The following is a 21973-nucleotide window of genomic DNA, read 5'->3' on the forward strand; positions in this document are numbered from 1 at the left end:
AATGACACGTATTTAATTTACAGAAGCATAGAAAATGTCCTTGCATCCAAAAATACCAAACATTATAAACAAACAATAGCTGTTTCACTACAGTGCACTACACTTCCAAGTTAATTACACTGTGAAGAGGCAACTCTTTCCCAAAAGCGCTAATGGGATTAGCACTACGCACACAAATAAATGAATGAGTAATGAGACAAAATCAGCACCCCAGCACATACACACACAGAACTTATTCCTAAAAATACCCCAAATGTCCCTCACTGTGCTGACATTAGCATTTATTTGAGGTGATTTAGCTATTTAGCATCAAATATACACCAACCATTACACAAATATGACTGATCTCAGAAACCAACTACTAGTGTTCAAACCTGCAGCCTCAGCTTCCCCACTGTTACCACCACCCTGATGCGGCATTTAACAAATAGACCTGAAAATCCCTCCTGGGATTTTCTTAAAGTGAGAAATTGTAGCTTAAATGGAAATGCTTACATTTTGCAAAGGCTTGCTTTAAAGTCACATTACAAAACACACCCAGGATATTAAACATACTTTACTCACTTTGCTTGCTCTCTTTCTCTAGCTTATCTTAAGATAAATATTTCATTAAACCATCAGCGAACTGGTTCTTCAGATTTCATTCACAAACAGGTATGATGGCACTACCAGGTTTTTGGACATTTACATTTCCTGTACGCAATTTAGTATTTAATACATTTAAATACTAAATTAAATACATTTTAAAATTGTTGTTTTAAATTGTACATTTTAAAAAGCTGTGATGGAGGCAGATTTAAATCACATAATTAACCGAAATACATTAGGTAATACAATTTTTAAAGTGTTTTTATGAGCAAGTGTAGCAAATAACCTGTCAAAATCCTTCACGGAGTTTAGCAAATATTAGCGTATCCCTGTTTAAATAGGGAAGCAGTCATTAGTAACTTTCAACTGGGTGTGTTCTATACAAACACTGCTGAATCTAAAAAAAAATTCTGTTTTCAGAAGAACATTTTGATTACGACTTCATCACTAAGACTCTGAGAATATTCTACAACACCAAAACCTCTGATATTTTTCTCACAGTGCAGTTCTGCTAATGATCTATGCTGTAGTGATTCAGCACACAAGCCAAATGCGTCTGGATTATTCTTTATAACCTCTTCATCCCTTTAAAGGGATTGTTCAGCTAAAATTTAAAATGCTGTCATCATTTACTCACCCTCATGTTCATTCCAAACCCGTATAACATTCTTTTGCAGAACACAAAAGAAGATATTTAGTAGACGGTCTGAGTTGCTCGCTTCAAAGTAATAAAACTGTATGTGGACCAGCAGTCAAGCTCCAATAAAAAGACAAAATGCATGATAAACAGATCAAGAAAGTGGTCCATATGACTATATTCCAAGAGGAGGCAATATGATAGCTTTGTATGAGGAACAGGTTGAAATTTAAGTTATTTAATGACAAGCCTTGGCAGTCATGGTCACCATTCACTTTAATTGTATGGAAATGAGCAGCTTAGCCATTCTGCTAAACATCTCCTTTTGTGATCTTCAGAAGAAAGTCAAATGGGTTTTAAAATACACAAGGGTTAACGGAAACGGATTTAAAGAAATGTCATGCCCTTGACACAAAAGAGCTGTGTTCTTACCATTCATGACTGCAGGTGGGATGTGAGGGATCCTCTACTCGACCGGCAGGCTAATACTCATCTGGAGAAACAGAGAGAGAGAGTGTGAGGAGGATTTTACATGTAGAAGAGCAACAGAGGACACACTCTGATGGGAAGAGACAGAGGTGATGCAAGAGAGAGAGACTTTGAACAAGTGAAAATAATTTAATGGGAAGAAGGAAACAAGTAGAGACTAATGAGAATGGAAAAGAGGGCTTTTAAAGATTGGACAAAGGGAAATGCATCTCTTCTCAGCTGCTTTTGAATATTTCGTCCATTGCTTCTATCCATTTTCCTCTTACACTCAACCATGTTGTTTGCCATAACACACGTGCATACAACAATCCCCTGTGCACCATCACGCACTCACACACAAACAGGATATTGATTGTGCCAGAGCGTTTTCGCCTAATGCAAAGCGATTGAGCGATTGTTCGTTTCTGTCTTCTCTCTAAAGCTCTTTCTGGGAAACTAGCCCTGCATCTCACAACTGAATCCTATTGGTGCTCCATGGGCAGATTGAACAAACACAAACTCCCAAAACAACTGAGGATCTCTGAGCCCATTTAAACACTTGCTGGAATAATCTAGAAGTCCAGTAAGGGTGAGAGTTACAGTGCCCATGGCTACACTCACACAGCAGCAGATTGTCAGTCCTGTTCAGAATGTTAAATATGGTACCGTTTCTACACAATCTGGTTACAGCGCGATAACCGTGTTTTATAACCAAAATTAACTGGTATGGGCTGTATAGATTAGAACAGCAATCTGTATGTTTTGTGGATTTTTTTTTTTTTTGTTAATCATTCACTAATGTTAGGGCTTTCAAAGTCTTCTGGATTGTAAAAAGAGGCCAAAACAGGTGTGTTGTGCATCAGAGAGTGAGACGGATTATATAGGGGAACAAAAAATATTAATAAATCCAGAACTGGAGCATTTTAAGAGATCTGAAGGGATAAAAGGTGCAGGAGTGTGTGAAAATGCCAAACAATTTAGATTTAGTAACTGATCCTTACTGACACAATACAATGTCTTGCGATTAACAATAGTTACAATAAATACCATTAATAGCCTATCTTTTAAATGTATTCTTGTGATATCAAAGTTGAATTTTCAGCAGCCATTACTCCAGTTTCACACGATACATTCTTTTCAGGATACTTGATTAACAGAAAGGTCAAAAGAACAGTATTTATATTAATTTAAAAAAAATTATGTAACATGACATAACATAAAAAAAATCATACTGACCCCAAACAGCCAGTAACAGTCAATGCCAAACACTGACTGCATGAATGCAGCTTATATCATTTCATGACCTATATTGCATGTATTACATTAAATCTTTTTATTTTGCCTGAGCTGAACTGTAAACCTGCTGAACGTGGATAGATTCTTCCTAGTTAAACTGTAACCAGTGTGAGAAAGTTTCATGTGTACAAACACTAAAATAAGATGAGATGTATTTTAGTCAGGGACTTCACAGGCTAATATTTGCAGATAGAGCAGATGGAAGCCATGCAAGCCCACTGTGAAATCACGATAAACGTGACAATATTGTTCGTCAAGGTGAAATCAGCATGACTGAGTTGAGTTTGTGGCAACACTTTTTACAGGGTTTGCATTATATTGTTCTGTCTTTTACTGCATATGATAATTCCTACTCAGAAAGTATACCTGAACTAACATTCATTACAAGATAATTATTAAAGGTCTGTCACGATTCCTCGATTATATTTGAGTGTTCGATTTTTTTAAAGGAATCCTCGAAGTGGCTCATTCTACATACAAGAATCCATGAACTGCATTATTAGATCGTTTTCTAAGGCTGCACGATATAGGAAAACAATTTTAAAATCTTAAAGTCCCCCTAGCCCATAATTGTATCCCTTAAAATCATCTTTGATCACCAAAATGACATATTTAAATGGTTTTTCCAGTGAAAAAAAAAAATTCTTCATGACTTAAAATAGCTTGAATGTAACTCTACACCCTTGCGTCCGCACGTTGACGTGATTGGTTACAAGCACTGATTTGTAAAATGACATGCATAATGCAGTTTGTGGCGTAAGAAACACCGGCGATTTCAAACCGCGTTTTAATGAGAAAATACTCAGAAATGGTATCTGACTTATGAATTTATACATGGTGTGTCTTAAAGCACATTAAAAACACCACATAGACATAAAAACAACATTAAAAACTTGATTTTCACCACAGGGAATCTCCAAATACAGTGCTATGCATACGTTTAGACACCCATACTAAAGTTGACTAAAAAGAGGAATAAAAAATCATCTTTTGGAAACTGAACTTAATGCCTTAATTTAAAAAATTTGGAAAAATCCAACCTTTAAGGACACCAATTTTCGTTGTGAATGAATAATGCATCGTAAATAAATAAATGTTCTTCCTTAAAATACAGGGTGCATAAGTTTGGACACCCCTATGTTAAATTCCCATAGAGGCAGGCAGATTTTTATTTTTAAAGGTCAGTTACTTCATGGATCCAGGATACTATGCATCCTGATAAAGTTCCCTTGGCCTTTGGAATTAAAATAGCCCCACATCATCACATAGCCTTCACCATACCTAGAGATTGGCATGGTTTTATTTCAGTTAGCCTAATAGCTAGTTGCCAATCTCTAGGTATGGTGAAGGCTATGTGATGATGTGGGGCTATTTCAATTCCAAAGGCCAAGGGAACTTTATCAGGATGCTTAGTATCCTAAAAAAAATAATAAAAAAAATACTTAAAAATAAAAATCTGCCTGCCTCTATGGGAATTTAACATAGGGGTGTCCAAACTTATGCACCCTGTATTTTAAGGAAGAACATTTATTTATTTACGATACATTATTCATTCACAAAGAAAATTGGTGTCCTTAAAGGTTGGATTTTTCCTAATTTTTTAAATTAAGGCATTAAGTTCAATTTCCAAAAGATGATTTTTTATTCCTCTTTTTAGTCAACTTTAGCATGGGTGTCTAAACTTATGCATAGCACTGTAAATGACCAATTACCAAAATAATCACTAGTGGCAGCCCTATATTAGTTAAAGCATAAGTAAAATGCACCTGTATTTTTTTCATTTTCTGACTTTCAGTCGAATAAAAGATTTTTCTCATTGAAGGTTTCTTAAATATAGTGTTACTTAAAAATATCGCCTTGACTCGTTCTCGTGAACCCAATATCATGTATTATCTCGTCTCGTGAGCTACTGTAAGTATATCCTCACACCCCTAATGACAACATTCTTTTATGGTATTCCCAAATAAATAAAAAAACACTGTCACATCAGAAACACATTTTAAGCAGTTTAACATTATTACTTTAGAGCCATTTTTACATACAAGTCTGAATTCTATAACTTATCTTTCATTATTAAATGGAAATGAAATGTTTTGGCAGTGTTTCAACCGAGCTGCTGGTACGGGGGAGACAGTAGTGGTGCAGTTTGGTTATTATCCTCAGAAGTGAGAGACAAAAAACATTACATCTTTCAGTAACTGCACCGTTATGCTAGAGTGCATTAGTATACAAATCAGCATCTCTCTGCACATTAGCTGTCAGCAAATATTCCAGCAGCATTAGGAGTTTTTTGAATCTACTAATTAGACTTGCCTGACAGTGACTCAGTAGTGCACGAACCTCCTCCTGCTCATTTGCTTTAATGCATGTAGATCTGTCTGCTGACAGTAAGACAGTAAAATCTGATTATCGATTGGTTGAGAACATGCTATGCACCACAAATACTCACTTCTGGTGTCCAACAGAGCTCTGGATTTAGTAACGTATTATTGCTAAAGCTCAGATTACTCATTGAGACAAACTATTTTGAGGACCAGTGTTGTGCAGAATTTTAACTCCCTGCCAAACTGAGTTGAGGCCTCTACCTGGTTGCCTTTTCCTAACTCCACCCCCACCCCTAATCCTAAACCCACCTATACTTGGGGACTCAGCGGGGTAATAATCTGGCAGGGGTCAGAATTCGGCACAACAGCGGAACTAACTTTTACTACATTCTAATCGAAATTAGTCAACTTAAAACATTCATACATCTACAGTACTAAATGAAAAGGTTTACAGGCCCAAATTGCGCAATCAGTTCTCATTCCTATACCTTGCAGTGTAAACTTTACATTTACTCTAATAACCCTGTTGGTTAGAAAGGTTGTCAAAGCTAAAGTTTACTCTGCAACAAGCGCTTCGCTTTCACATCAGGAAGACTTTTGCATTTCATAATGCTTTTCATGAAATTTTGTCCAGTTAGTACAAAAATCATATCTTACAATGCCACAAACAGCTTAGCCAGTCCACACTTACAAAATAGCACTGCATTATTGCATTGTATATGTGTTGTGCTGTTTGCATGGCTCCCAGGAGTCAGAGCTTTGACTACTGGGTTATCTATGCTTTTATGCGTAAATTACATTTTAGATAGCTCATGATTTCACACTGTGAACACAATAGTGTACCTATTTTTACCTCTTCAGCAGCATGCTGCAATGCAATAACAGCAAGTTACTTGAGTCAAAAGTGTCAACCGACTGAATAAACAGAATAAACAAGGCAAAAACAGAACAGCGCAAAACACATGTCTGATCTACCAATTCTGCTCATTCTTTTGAATTCTCACTCTCTTACTGCCTTAATAACAAGTGATCCGAGTTCAAGTCCCTGCTCGAGGTCATTGCCAAATCATGTTTCCCTCTCTCCTCTCCCATTAGTTTGTCTAAACTTCATTATCCTATCTAATTTATAATGCTAAAGGAAAGAGGCAACATCAGTTTCGGATTAAGGAATACTGAGGCTTATGTGCTTAGAGCGATATATCTCGCTCATGTATATGATTCATGAACAGCAGTTTTCATTTCTGCAGACTACAGAGGTTAACAGTATCATTACAGTGTACAATGAGAGGATCAGATATTTACATTTAATCATTTAGCAGACGCTTTTATCCAAAGCTACTTACAAATGAGAGCAACAGAAGCAATCAAGCCAACAATAGGGTAACAATATATGCAAGTGCTGTATAGTCCCAAGTTAGTCTAGCACTATACATGTAGCAATTTTTGTACAAAAAAACAAAACAATTATTGGATATATAGAATAGTGTTAGTATTAATGGGTCAAGTGTTGGTGAAAAGATGCGTTTTCAGCCGTTTATTGAAAATGGCTGAAGATTTAGCAGATTAGGTTGAGTTAGGAATTAGATAAAAAAAGACATTGTAATATTTTGTTTTCTGCAATATTTATTGTGTTATGAAAACAGTTCACAACATGAATAAATATCTGGAAAGAATTAAGTGAATCTGCATAGAAAATAATAAAACAAATTACAAGCATAGAAAAATACAATAGAACAAAGATATGAAATAAACAGTGCTTTAGCCTATGTTTTTCAGGTAAGCCTAACAGTATTCAGGTACAGAAATTTAATGATCAAACGTAAACTAACACTGCATAGTCTTCACTGTATAAATGAAATATAATTAATCTTTGTTAAAACTACGAAATTGATTTTGTTGTTTGATTAACATTAATGACTCATAATATATGCAGACAGCAGCATATTAGGCTGCTGTCACTTTAAGAGCTAATGCACTGATCCAATAATGATCTGTTTTCTTTCTCAATTGTTTACGTTCAGGTAAGCCATAAGCAATTGTGTTTATGAGGATGCTCGGATTTTGACATAATGCTCGAGACAGAATTTTGCGCTTATGCCATCCAAGCACAAATAGATGAGAAAGAGAACGGAATTTGGTGTTCACGTTTGGTGTTCAAAATGGCGCACAGTTCTCGTTCGCGTCCTTGTGCGCTCAAATGATTTAAAATTGCTTGAATGTTTAAACTGACAGGACCTAAAGCAAGTGCAAATGATAAACTTTCACTCTATGATGGTTGAACTTTGCAATTAATCCGAGAATCAAGTGCGTTTCGAACCATGGTGCCTGGTCCATACGGATCACGTATCAACTACTATCCACTTGACATCACACATCCTGCGATGTGACTATCGTGGATGCACACATCGCGATATCGATGCTAAAACGATATATCCTGCAGCCCTATTGCTATGATTGCTAGAATTGTATCACTCATTATAAAACATTAATAATTCATAATGCTTCATGGCATACCAAACTTAAAGTACTTTTAACATTAGCAATAATAAATAATATAATAAAATATTTCATTTTGGTGGCGTAAAGATTCCTTCAGACTGTGGAAGTACTTAAAACCCTACTAAGTAAAAAAAAAAAAAAGCTTAGTGTTCAAGTTACAGTAATACGCACTGACACTCTTGAGATTGCCATTTTAGGCAGAAGAGAGGAGAGATGGAGATAATGAGAGTGAAGATGAGACCCAGGGTTCTCGTCCTCCACTAATCTACTGTGTGCAAATAAAGAGTGCATTACGGATCAATAAATGGAGGGTTAATAGACTGATGTGTAGATTTAAGAGCTGAAAGTTGAGGTAGATAGGATCTGTGGTTTGGACTGGGTTCTCACACATTCACACACGCTGTAACTAAAAACCTCTTTAGGCTGCTTTGATTGCTTTTACCATATAAGAATGCACTTCAATCTTTTACTTTGCCTTTCATATTTCACCTTTTGTCCAAACACCTCACTATATATGTGCTTTAAATATATATATTGGATTTCAAGTAGATCTCAATCCTTGAAAACAAACACACACTATACATCTACAGACCACATTTGCATCCTATTCAATTTAACCTCAAATATTTCATTCAGGCTTTAAATATAACAGATTTTCTTCCAATGAACAATGCAGGAGAATTCAAATTAATATAACTATTTCACTATTCCCATTTTCATTCAAGTTAAATATCTTTATGAAACCAGAGAAAAATATCAAAAACAGTTTTAATTTAATTTAAAATGCCAACCACTGGGTAACATTTACAGGAAAAAAAATCCCTGTAATGTATTAGAGAGAGTACAAGAGAGTATATTCCAATATGAACATGATGTTTAAATCTAAAGTGACCATTCAACTTTTTTCTGTCAAACCATCCACGGACACAAAGCATGAAACTGGTCAAAGAATCAAAACCCATTTTATTCTCACACAATCATAGAATTCTCAGCTCATATATATGCACATAGCAAACACCTGACATTTGCATGTCATTAGTTGAACAGGGGGCAAATTCTGAATCATTTCTAAATCAGCTTTATATAGCCTAATCCACCACATAATTTGCATAAAGTCACACAGGCAACTAACAGTCACATTGTTCACCACGTGTGTTTATGGGAACAAGGAAGGGAGTCATTTCTATAATTCAATTCAGAAATTCTGCCGCTTCACAAGGAGGATTTGTAAAACAACATGTGCTCTAGAGAGGCTCGGGATGTGGATGAGAGGTTCAGAGGTGTAATGGACCCAGGATGAATTGCTTATTAAAAACTGCTCTCTAAACTCTGTTCTCAATTTCAATTTTCTCATGTAGACTGAACTAGATTGAATATTAAATTGTGTCTCTCTCTGTCAAATGCAGCAGATATGGTGCAAGAGAGAAGAGAGGACTTTGTACATCAGTGATCTTATAGCACGACTTGCAGATCCCCGTTTATTAGAGTAACTCTAATACACCTTTCTTCTCGCTTTTTCTGACCACGTACACACTGCAGCTAAATACAGTCTTCTTCTGAATGCTTAATCCCATTCTGTAAGTGACAACCACACTCTATTTCCGCATTCACTCATAAACAATTTGGCATCCTGGCCAAATCTGCCCCTTGGCCTCTGTCCATCATGGCCTCCTAATCATCCCCATACGCTGATTGGCTTCATCACTGTCTCCTCTCCACCAGTAAGCTGGTGTGTGGTGGGCGTTCTGGCGCAATATGGCTGCCGTCGCATCATCCAAGTGGATGCTGCACATTGGTGGTGGTTGAGGAGATTCCCCCCTTCCATATGTAAAGCGCTTTGAGGTCTCAGAAAAAGCGCTATATAAATGTAACGAATTAATAAGGTTCAATCAAGTAATACATGTTTCACACCTTTCTTAACAGCAGTTGTACTAAAAATGGGCCAGGCTCCGGTCACTACTTTGTTCAAAACTGGTCAAAAACACCAAAATATTGCAATCATTGCAATTTTGGGAGTGACTCTTGAATTCCATACACACAGAAGGATAATTTGGAGTGAATCGCCACATTGATCTATGCAATTTTCTCTGACTGGAGTAAAAGTCACTGTGAGTCTCACATTTTTGAGCAGTAAATTTAAGATGGGCAGTTGCAACATTTACACCCACACAAATATGTCTCCCCGAGGCTGTGAGAAAACATTACATGGGATTCAGGCTGCACAGATACACAAACGGATCACTATAAAGACAGACAGAGAGACATACAGTAAAGTTAGTAAGAAAAATATATATAATATTCCTATAGCTCAAAAAGTAGAGCATGGCACCAGCACCAACAATGTCATGGATTTGATTAATAGGAAGTAGGAACTGATGAAATGCAAATGATACCTTGGGATGTATATATATGTATATATGTATAAAACAAAGCTAGTTGTTGAGCCTGTTTTTCACCCACAGTATTGATTGTTTGAAGTGTATTAATGTCTTAAAGCGTGCTAAATAAGACACAGTTATAAAATGAGTTAAAATGAACATTTCTTTGTTCTCCACAGGAGTAATGAAGTGAGTATTGAGTCTCACTGATGGGGCTACGCATGGGGTACAAGAAAGCCTTTAATTGTCATTTGTTTTCTAAAATGCTTCCTCATTTGTGTCAATACAGACAATAACACCATTATGCATGTAGTGTGAATGTGTGTTTGTGTATGTGTAAGCCAAGAGTTGGCGTTACATCTGCAAACAGAGTCTGAGCCTTCAAACCATGGAACATGATATACAAGCTCTCCTTTAAACACAAACATGCAATCCCTTCCGTCAAAACCTCACTTAAAAGAAGACTTGCATGAAAAACAACAGGTGAGGCTAAATTCTACCAGTGTGAGTTCTTTGTAAAAACCTTGAGCTCTCTTTTATTCTGTCTTTCTCTGTCTGTCCCATCCCTATCAATCTTTTACTTTGTCTCACGCAGTCACATACAAATGCCCTTTGAACTATTAGTGATGGGCACCTGCAGCAACTGGCGAATCAGCATTCAACATGTCACTCTCCTCACACAGCACACGTCTGTTCTGAGTGCGCTACCCAGCATGCTTTGTGCAGGGAAGGGGAATAAGGGCTCCTCTGTCCACACAGGAAACAAGCATATGAAACATGCCAGCAGAGACCACACTAGCCATTCAGAGATGCTGCAGAGGTGAACGTGAACACCAAAACACCACTACAAATTAAAAGAGAGCGGGAACACTCTATATTATATCTGTATGATTAGCAGACTCATATTCATACAAATAACCAGATGCTAAAAAAAAAAAAAAAAACATATCCACAGATGAAAAGTGAGTCAGCTAAATGATCCTAATTGAATGCAATATTGAGAGTTAAAAACAAATGGTGTTGCCGATTACCACAGAAAATCATTTAGACTTATATCATTCCTACAGAAGCTAAAGGTAAGAAAAAAGTTGTTGACTTAAGTTGTCTTTTCTGCTGGAAGCTGCAGTGAATTTTACAGATAGGTATGTTTTTGGAGTTTTTCCAAAATGTAAGTAGAGTCTTGTACACATAAAAAATGCTAAGCCTCATAGTTTTGTTCTTAAAATCTCCATTATCTGCATAGAAAAAAGCTGCCGAATAGTGTTACCGAGATGGATGCCAGTTGAAATTAAAGGACTTAAAGGGACTTTGGCTAAACACGAGAGACCCAAGTACTGACACTTCTGTACACAACTTTTTTATTAATAGAAATACAGGGAGAACTGCAGCACCAGATCTTATAACTCTCACCTTTTTTCACCAACACAAGCAAGTGTTTATAGTTCACAGCATTTTTGTCTGTATAAACAGTTGCACAGAAGGCAGGGGCCACGCTCTTCAAAGTGCACGTTCAAGGAGCCGCTTGTCTTCTCTACTGCACTTCGTTTCACTCAGGTCCACCATCCAAACTTGGGAACGTCTTTTATTAAGTTCAGAGAGACACGTCTATCATTCTTATTCCATGCAGAATCTCTTCTCAGATCTCAACAGAGAAGTTTAGCTTGGAGAAACGTTTCTCTGCCTTTTTACATTTGAAGGTAAACAGGAGCAGCAGAAGTGTTGTAACTCGGCAACTCCATTGATATTCACAGTACGATATTGTTGTGTAGTTGAATGGCACACAGCAAGAGAATTTAACTCTCACAGATTTGATTATATTAAACAGTGTTTTGAGGACACATAGTCACACACACACCATTTCATTTTCAGCCTCCCTTTCTCTCCTCTTTATATCTCAATGGTAAACTCTCTCTCTCTCTCTCTCACACACACACACTATTGGTATTTAGGGCAGCCAACATCCTCTAGTAGGAAGCAATCCTCTCTGTGTGTGTGACATTTAAGGCATATTTCTGGGGCACTCCACCCTGTTCCCACTGGGAAATATACGCACACACACCAGTACTCACACAGAACATGGTGCAAAATTTAGCGAACGAGATATGAAACTCAAACAGAAAGCATGTCAAGTCAACCATACACTTTCTAGGCAACGAGAACGATACTTTCTCGTTATTAATACTTTCTATTAGGCACTTTCTATTTATTTACTTCACTCTGTCCACAAATGACATCTCAAAGAGTTGATGTCTAATCATTATCAAGTCAAGCAATTCATGTTTAAATTCATTTTCATTAGTGCATTTTGGGATATCCGTATATATATATATATATATATATATATATATATATATAGGCCTACTGTATAAACAGTTTTAATCGAAATTATTAAACCCACATTGCAAATCAGGTTTATTGGCAACATTTACAGACGTTTAGCTGTTTGCAATGAACAAATCAAACAAAAGTAATTGAAATAGCTCAACACAACAAATGTTTCAAGTGGTTTCCCAAAATTCTGAAGTTGCAACTGAACTTCTGCAGTCTCAAAATTAATCAACCCCTTCACAGCAAGGATCTTTTGTACTTAGTAGAACACCCCTTTGTTGTTATGACCTCCTGCAAACGAGATGTATAACCAGACACCAGCTTCTGGCAGCATTTCTGAGGAATCTTAGCCCATTCCTCATGAGCAATGGAGTCCAGTTCAGTGATATTCTTGGGTTTGCGCGCTGCAACCGCTTTCTTCAAATCCCACCAGAGATTTTCTATGGTGTTCAAGTCAGGTGACTGTGCCACAATCTTCCAGAACTTCTTCCTCAACCAAGCCTTGGTGTAATTTGAGGTATGCTTGGGATCATTGTCCTGTTGAAAGCTTACGCCCAAGCGTAAGCTTTCTCATTGACGGCATGACGTTTTCTCCTAGGATTTCCTGATATTTCAATGTAGATTCTTCAAAGACCACCAAGTCTTGCTGCAGGTCGTTTGCAACAGAAATATTGTTGCAGCTGTTGATAGCTTTCTTTTTCTGCCCTGTCCAGGTAATGTAACCACTGTTCCTTTAACTTTGAACTTGCTATCTACACTGTAAAAAATAAAAAGTTGAGTAAACTTAAAAAAGTGAAGCAACCAGCTGCAAAGCATTTTTGAGTTTACTCAACTTCAGTGGTCGAAGTTGATCCAACTACCAGTCCAACTCAAAGAAACGAGTAAGCACAACTACAGAGGTCCTGAAGTTCAGTAAACTCAAAAAAGCTTTGCAGCTGGTTGCTTCACTTTTTTAAGTTGATTCAATTTTTAACTTTTTTAAGTTGATTAAACTTTTTTACTTGTTTAAGTTGATTCAACTTTTTCAAATATCTCACCCAGATACTTGTACAGCCTTCACATTAAGAATCCAAATGCAGGGAGTAAACCATACTGTAAATACAACACAATACAAAAGACATTGCTATCATTACAGAACTTATTTATTGACAAATATTCTGCAAAACAACACATTTTCTATTTGCATTAGGTACACATATTTTAAGGTGATGAAGTTCTATTCAACTCTTCAAGATTTATTAAAAAAAAAAAAAAAAAAAAGACTGCACAAAATTAGAGTACAAACTGGAATAAATAAATGCTCAACCTTACAATTATCCATATGGATTGCAGCTACTTGGACAATCTTTTGAAGGACTATGCAAAAAAAAAAAAAAAAAAAAAATCAGCCTTGCAGAGCACTTTAGGTCAAGATAAATAAACGTTTTTTTTTCTAAACAAACTAAACAATTTTTTTCTTAACCAGTTACTACTGGTGTATTTTAATGCTTTAGAATAGTTAACATTGGGGCCATAAATCAAGCCAAAGAGGAGAGTAACAACTGTGGCAAAGGTCTTGCACATTATCTGGCCCAAACTGCTCTTATAGTACTACAGAGAGGCACCTTATATTTGGGTTTGAGTGGATAGTGGCAACATCATCTTCAACGATAGTTAAGGTCCTCATCTTCTCCCCTTGTGAATGTCTTCTGGCTCTGTGTCCTGCAGTAGAAAATAAATCAGCATAAAATTAGGGTCATTTTTTTTATTGTATTGAATTATGTTAGACCACAGAGTGGTCTAACCCTCTAACAGAGGGTCTGCTCATGTAACTTCACTTGAAAAGTAAAGGTGGTCATGTTTTTAAGCATGTTCAAATTCAGCGATAGAGCGAAAACTGATAAACGGAAAACATTTTCCCAACTCCAAACAAAGCCATATTCTGATTTAATGCTTTTTTTAGTTTTAGTTTAGTTATTTTAGGTCACCCAAAATCGTACATGTATTAAGGCACACATTCTGTTCATCACCCAAAACTGGTCATATTGCATCAGTGAAGATTGGTTTAAATCACTAGAGTCATATGGATTACTTTCATGCTGCCTTTTCTTGTTTATATCTCCTATATTCATATTCTTTCATATTATATTAATTTTATTTACTCTGCTATTGCTACATTACTGTTTAACCTTATGATTGTGCACTGTATTGTTTTAACAGGTTAGATATCAGAGGGAATGTCTCCGGACAGTGTTGTGAAGCAGTAATTTTCCACTGTCTTTGCTTTGGTAAAATAACAACTTGTTGAATTTGTGCTATCAGATGAAGTCAAACTGATCACTGAGAAAGTTTCAACTACAACTATTTAATAAAGTAATTTTTACCATGACTTTGTCTGTTGATGATAAGTTTTGTATATCACACAAAACCTATCTCTTAACAGCATCTGGTAAATAGGTGAAATATATCAGGTGTGAGTGTATATGCTGATGATCTTCTTACCAGGCAAGTCTTCAGGATGTTTCCAGACTTTTCCCTCATAAACAAAAGCAGACATTTAAGAGTTGTAGACTTTCTTTGAGGAAGCACATTGGAGTTTCTGTGTCTGAAAGACAGAAAAACAAATACGGAACAAGTTATATACAAAGTGAAGCATGGGAATTACCTTGAAAAAGAGATGGCACCATTCAGCCTTTAACCAGAGAGATATGATCACATGCAAAATAATTACTTGATGATCAAGTTAGGATCTTCATCTCCACCACTTGCTCTGTACAACTAGATGTGTATTCATTTAACTAAGAGAAAAAGGTGCTCTTCGGATCAGTTTGTGTGATACTGTTATACTCAGCAGAGAGCAGAGACCCTGAAAAAAAAAAAAAAAACATTGTTGAAACAGTAAGAAACAGTAAGTAAATTCAGTTCAACTCACCTGATCTTTTAAAAAATAAAGGCCACTGTTTTAGCACATCCAAGGATCTTGTCACTGTACTGATGTTCTTTAGTCTAAAAAGGACAAATACAAAAGAACAAAGATACATAATTTTATTAAACAAAACAACAACAACAAAAAAATCAGTTACAGTGGGTTAATTTAACATGTAGCAAAAATAATACAGAAAATGAATAATCAAATGTGAAAAAGAATCAATGCATAGTTTTCACTGTATTTATTAAATATTACAGATATTAAAGATACAAAAGTTATTAAGAGCAGTGAGCGATTTTGTCTTTTGTTAATTGATTAACATTAAGGATTTAGCCTAATATTTGTTTAAGGATACACAATATTTTTATCCTATTCACTTTAAAACATACCGCACACATACTACCCATTATTTGATATGCAAAGCTAACATACATATTTTTAACATAACACATTAGTTTTGCATAGGCTTCTATTATAAAAATTTTCCTCTAAATTGTATTGTATTTAATTATATTGCACTTCTGTAGAATGACTGAGCCTCAACCGAAGCATGTACAAATTGTAACTGAAATTTGTATACGTGACAAATAAACTTGAAATTAAATTGAACGGACTGCGGTCACTTTAAGAGCTCATGGATCTAATACTGAAACATCTAGGTTTCACCAAATTGGTTATGTTCACTTAAGACATTGCCGACTGTGTTTACTTGAATACTTTTTTTTTTGTTTTTTGTTATTGACATAATTGTATGTGTATGTCATTATTAAATCGCAATACGCCACGAAAGATAGCTGAATTCGCACTCAGATTCTGTCCGAGTCCGAGAGAAGCGGCTTTCTGTCTCTCAATCAGTGCAAGCACCGCATTTAAGTCTTTATTCACGACTTACTGAGCTTAACATTTTTAACATCTTTTAAACACCATGCACGTCCTTGTCCTTCTTTTTCAAGCATGTTTCCTCACTCTAACATTAGTCTGGGTAACGTTAGCACGTTAAGTAGCAATGTGCTACGTGGATAATCTCTAACAATATAAACTTATCATCACCACGAAATATATCTTTTAACATAATACTATATTTTATCAACATATGTGTGCAATTTATAGCCTATTTTCATTCATAAAGCTTAAAGAAAACTTACCGCAATCAGATGAAATCCAGTCCCTTCGATAGCGTGGTGGAAGGCGGAAACCCCAAGTAACGTACAGCGAGACAGACTGCGCATGCGCGATGACGGGAAGTTAAACGTTCGAACTATGAAATCAAAATATTAAGTTTTCTCAACTTAATTGTTTGTGTTCATTGGACAAAATAGTAGTGCACTTGCAGTTAAATAGTTTTTATAAGTAAACTCAACATTGCAGTAAAAAATTTGCCCACTCAACTTAAAATTTTAAACTGAGTTAACAATTTGCAAGTTGGATTTTTTACAGTGTATGCTTCCAACAGTGTCTCTTGGAACATTTAGTGCCTTCGGTATCTTATTGTATCCTGTTCCTTGTTTGTGAAGGGTGGTGATATCTTCTCTTAACTTTTTGGACCATTCTTTTGACTTAGCCATATTTCTAACATGCAGTCAAACACGACACTAAATAAACCCAGCCAGCTCAGATATTTAATGTGTTCTAACTCAAGCACACCTTGTGCAACTAATGAAGCCCTTGATTAGTTGCATCAGGTGTGCATTGAGACAACACCTGTTTTGCAGATTTGTGCTGCTGTGAGGGATTCTATTCAGACTGCAGAAGTCATTAAAAGTTGCATTTTCAGTTGAATTTGGGGAAACCACTTGAAACATTTGTTGTGTTGAGCTATTCCAATTTCTTTTGTTTGATTTGTTCATTGCAAAAAGCTAAAAGTCTGTAAATTTTGCCATTAAACCTGATTTGCAATGAGGGTTTAACAATTTCGATTACAACTGTATATATAGGCTATACGAACACACTAGTATACACTACCATTCAAACAGTTGGGGTCAGCAAGTTATTTTAACGTTTTTGAAAATAATGATTTTATACTCATGAAGGCTTCATTTATTTGATCAAAAATACTGTAAACCCGTTAAAAATTAACTGCTTTCTAATTGAATTTATTTTATAATGTAATTTATAACTGTGAATGCAAAATTTTCAGCATCATTACTCCAGTCTTCAGTGTCATATGATCCTTCAGAAATTATTCTAATATTCTGAGTTGCTGCTAAAGAAACATTTCTTATTATTATTATCTATGTTGAAAACAGTTGTTTGTGGAAACAAGGATATATTTTTATTTATTTTTATCAGGATCCTTGCTGAATAGAAGTATAGTAATTTCTTTCAAAAAACAAACAAAAAATCTTGCTGACCCCAAATGGTAGTGTACAGCAACACACTCCATCCTGTATACATGAATATTACCTCCAGGAAATTATGTCATCTGCACAGATCCTTCAGATAAAGACCTTGCCTCTATATGCATGTAATGATAGAACAATTATGACTTGCAAAAGATTTTAATCTTCAAAGACATTCGCAATTCTCAACTGGCGATCATTAATGTTGCCATTTTGACGTGAGTTTATCACTGTGCCGATAAGAAAAAAGAGATGATGGTCAGCATATTTCTCCTGACCAGACTCATCCATTCATCACACAGGTTATTTACTACTGCAACTGGCCCATGACCCACATATACTGAGATGCAAGAACCGAAACAGATTGTAGCCTCTGCGCTTTGATTAACAGCGTTAGCCTTGGAGGAAGAGAGTTATGAGAATATATGGCAGTTGGCAACTTGGCACACACTACATAACCTACTTCTACAACAGTCTGTGAATCTCAAAAACTTCAAAGGATAGCCTGGGTGACACTTCACATTACAGTGTTCATGTTACAGTATAATTTTATGAGTAAGTTCTGAGTAATATGAACAACATGATGAAACCAGTGTTGGTTGGTACATGCTTGTTTTGTGGGTCATAAGGTGTAACAAAGTTGTGTTTGCCCTCTTAATCCAAAATTAGATAATTAACATGAACTAATGAAGACAAATATTTCTCTTAATGTTCATTTCAACCATTACTAATACCTTAAAATCAAAAGTACATCTGTTAATATTTAATGGACCAAAGATAACTAACGAAGATTAATACAGTAACAAATATATTGCTCATTGTTAATGCATTAACTAATGTTAACTATAATCGGACCTCATTTTAAAATGTTACCCTAAAATCATTGGTAGGGTAGAGTGGGGGAAAACGCCCCCCTGGGGTAAAACGCCCCCCACCTGTTTTTCCCAAAATAACCACTAAAAGTAGTCAAGATACATTTTTACTGTTGCTATGCACTACGTTGATAACGGGGATATACAAATCTCTATGGATAAGCTGACACCAGCGACATATTTGAAGAAAAGAGGATTACATGGTAAATGCTATAATTTTCAGATATTAGTAAATAAGTGTTTAAGAGAATATTGTTCTGCAGGATATCGCAGTGATGTATGATAGATGAATAGTGAAGTCTGTAGTTTGAGATCATATATTATTTATAAGGAATATAATTATATTTTAAAAATTAAAAAATTTTTTAAAAACTCATAGCTTGTGGGGTAAAACGCCCCCTACGCTGAGGGGTAAAACGCCCCCCCTGGGGGCATAGTTTCTCTATCATAATTACTATAATAAAATATTTCTGTCTATCAAATCCTTTGTTTTACACTTAATGCAGTATAACTAGGTGGTAAAATCTAAATATTTGAACAAAACATGAAAAAATTACCTCAAGTGAGCATTAACTAGCTAGCTTGCTATAGCACAGTTAGCTCACTGATGGAAGGTAGTTAATTTTGCCTATTTTGGACATTGCTGAAATAAATATTAATATATATACATGTTGATACATTACTTGCCTTTTACCTTTAGAGATTAAAAACTATTGTCTGTTAATTTTGCTGTTGATCTATGAAGCAAACTGGTTGGTAAGAAAGGGGGCATTTTACCCCACCTTGGGGGGCGTTTTACCCCACCGCTGGGGCAAAACGCCCCCTTTGTACAAAAATATTTTCAGTGAAATTACTAATTAATTATGAAGGCTGAGCAATTTTAATATTTGGTGAATAACTCCTGCCATAGTCACTCAAAACCGGGATGGCAATTCTAGTCACATTTATGTTTTGTTTCACTGTAATGTCACATTTTCCTTAAGGGGGGCGTTTTCCCCCACTCTACCCTATTATCAGGACATTAAAAGGTCAAAACCTGTTGTGTTTTTTTTTTCTGTCAAAACAAAAATTAACCAGCTAAAAATGTTTTAGTGAAATACATTTTAAAATACATAAATTAAATCATGGAGTTATAATTTGAATAGTTTGAATTCAAGATTATGAAGCCTGTAATTTATTACAATGCCTGGTTTGACATAATTTAGGTAAAGTGAGAGTGGCTGGGGTATGTATAAGAATAATTAACATTGAACACAGACATTGAACTCCAAATACATGCAGAAACACATAAAACATATATAATAAATAATAAAGGGGGAAACAATCCATCCATTATTCATATTAAGGGGCAAACCATGTTGATTTTTCACTGATTCTTAATTTTAGAACCAAGCTAGTCCTGAATATCTGGATGAGACAAAAATAGTTAAAAAGCACTTTTTTGTTGTTTTAAAAAAACAACTATTTTTAATACTATACAATATTATATTTTATACCATTCCTACCAACCAACCTCATAACATGTGCCAAGCATAATTAAGTAAGCAATGCAAATTTAATCCTGAATAAAAATTACTTGGTATGTCATCTCTGTAACAAAAACAGGTTAATTCAGTACACGAATGAGCCAGCTGTTGACAAAACAAGTGAATTTCCTATATGCACTGAGGCTGGATGGTGAGGGACACTGTAGATGTACACAGGTATCCTGGAGGCAGGTGCACTAGTGGGACAGGTGTGTTGCATCTCTGACGACACTTTCAGCGGTCCGCTGGGAAACACTTACAATGATCTAGTTCTTATGTTTCAGATTATTATGCATCTTAAAACGGATTGAGTTGCTGTACAAGTTCACAACCTGCACAACAAGTTTGTCCGTTATGTGATTGAAATCAATGGCAGCGATTCCGCTCTTTCCCCAACACGTTACGGGCTTTTGTTCTGAAACTGCGCTTTTTCCTTAAACATAAAATGATTAAGCTTTTAAAATTTGCTCATTAATCATAAAATATATTGAAAAGCTATTTTTTTAACATTAACGATAGACGACGACCTTATTGCAAGCATCACAATAGAGTAACCTACAGGGAACCTCAAAATATAAATGCTTACCGTGCATATCGCGAAAGAGAAAGACACAGTGTTATTTTGATTTCATAAAAACAGCGCCAGGGTAACCGGAAATCTCCTTGGATAACGGGCGATGTGTGGTTTTGGTATCCAGGTGAAGGATCGGCTGTACCTGCTCACTGCAGATCGCTGACTGACTGCGGCGTCGGTTCACTATCCACAAGTGATAGGGCTGACGTCACTCACAACAGCAGGATGGGCGGAGCTTCGCGCGCTCGCTCTACATCTTGCACAGATGTGCGCGAGGATTAGCGCGAGCGGCTCCGGATGAGCTCGGACAAAATACCATGTCTCTAAAATAATGGGACAAGTTCACGATGTGGATTATGCATATTCTAGCAGAGAGTTTGAATTGAAATACCACGCCTGGAACATTAGAAGTCACTGATATGAAAATCTCTCCACACCTGGCTGTGTTGGATGTGGACAGTTAAAATTGGACAGTTGCGAGATGTTCGTTGAGGTGTTGTTTCAAAGACTGAATTTTACATTAAAACGCCTAGCTGAAAAACATACTAACCCAGCCAGTCTATATTAGTCTGCTGGTCTCCCGGACCTGGTTTTAGTTATGCTGTGGAATAATAAAAATGTCCAAAACCATGTAGAATAAATGAGTAATTATGTCCTTTTTCATAGACTTTAATATAAATAACTGGGTCATATTAACAGGCAGGTAGCTGTACTTTTCTCAAACACTAGGTGAATCCAATGTAGGAACGAATTACCACTTTACTGTTTTTAAAGCGGCCCCTATCTTTTCTTATGCATAAAAGCTTGGGGTCGGAGAGAATTTTAAATGTTTTTGAAAGAAGTCTCTTATGCTCTAAGACTGCCTTTATCTATAAAAAAAAAAAGAAAAAAAAAAAGAAAGAAATCTGAATCCTGTGAAGACAAAACTGAATTTTCAGCCGCCGCACTCTCCTTGAGAGTTCATTCTTCTTATTTGCTGATTTGGTGCTCAAGAAACCTTTCTTATTATCAATGTTAAAAACATTTGTTACTTAATATTTTGTGGATTTTTTTTCTGTATTATTTGATGAATAGAAAGGTCAAAAGAACAGAATTTGTTTGAAATAGAACATTTTTGTAACTTCGTAAAGGTCTTTACTTTCAATTTATCGGATCAGTTTAATGCATCCATGCTGAATAAGTGTTGTTGTTTTTTAAGCAATCTTACTCACCCCAAACATTTTAAAGTATAATTTA

The 21973-nt window shown here is 35.8% G+C and overlaps 1 protein-coding gene and 1 long non-coding RNA gene across 6 annotated transcripts in view; both read right to left on the reverse strand.

The window, feature by feature from the left end:
* The window catches only part of itsn2a (intersectin 2a), a 54117-nt gene extending 33215 nt beyond the window's left edge, over nt 1-20902 (reverse strand). For all 3 annotated transcript variants that reach the window (XM_084431380.1, XM_084431381.1, XM_084431382.1), the window contains exons 1-2: nt 20750-20902; nt 1658-1718 (exon numbers count right to left, since the gene is read on the reverse strand). In XM_084431380.1, the coding sequence (XP_084287506.1) occupies nt 1658-1664 (7 nt within the window). In that variant the 5' untranslated portion in view covers nt 1665-1718; nt 20750-20902. The remainder of the gene's footprint in view (nt 1-1657; nt 1719-20749) is intronic.
* LOC311304922 lies at nt 13882-17022 on the reverse strand. Of its 3 annotated transcripts, none has more exons than XR_014629963.1 (4): nt 16572-17022; nt 15430-15503; nt 15000-15102; nt 13882-14219 (listed from the first exon to the last, which is right to left on the reverse strand). It is a non-coding gene; the product is annotated as an uncharacterized lncRNA (long non-coding RNA). The 3 variants fall into 3 exon arrangements; XR_014629964.1 differs by having other exon boundaries at nt 15229-15503; XR_014629965.1 differs by lacking the exon at nt 16572-17022 and having other exon boundaries at nt 15229-15819.
* Nucleotides 20903-21973: the final 1071 nt, after the last annotated feature.

This window comes from Rutilus rutilus (assembly GCF_951802725.1).
Source record: "Rutilus rutilus genome assembly, chromosome: 15".
Classification (NCBI taxonomy): Eukaryota; Metazoa; Chordata; class Actinopteri; order Cypriniformes; family Leuciscidae; genus Rutilus; species Rutilus rutilus.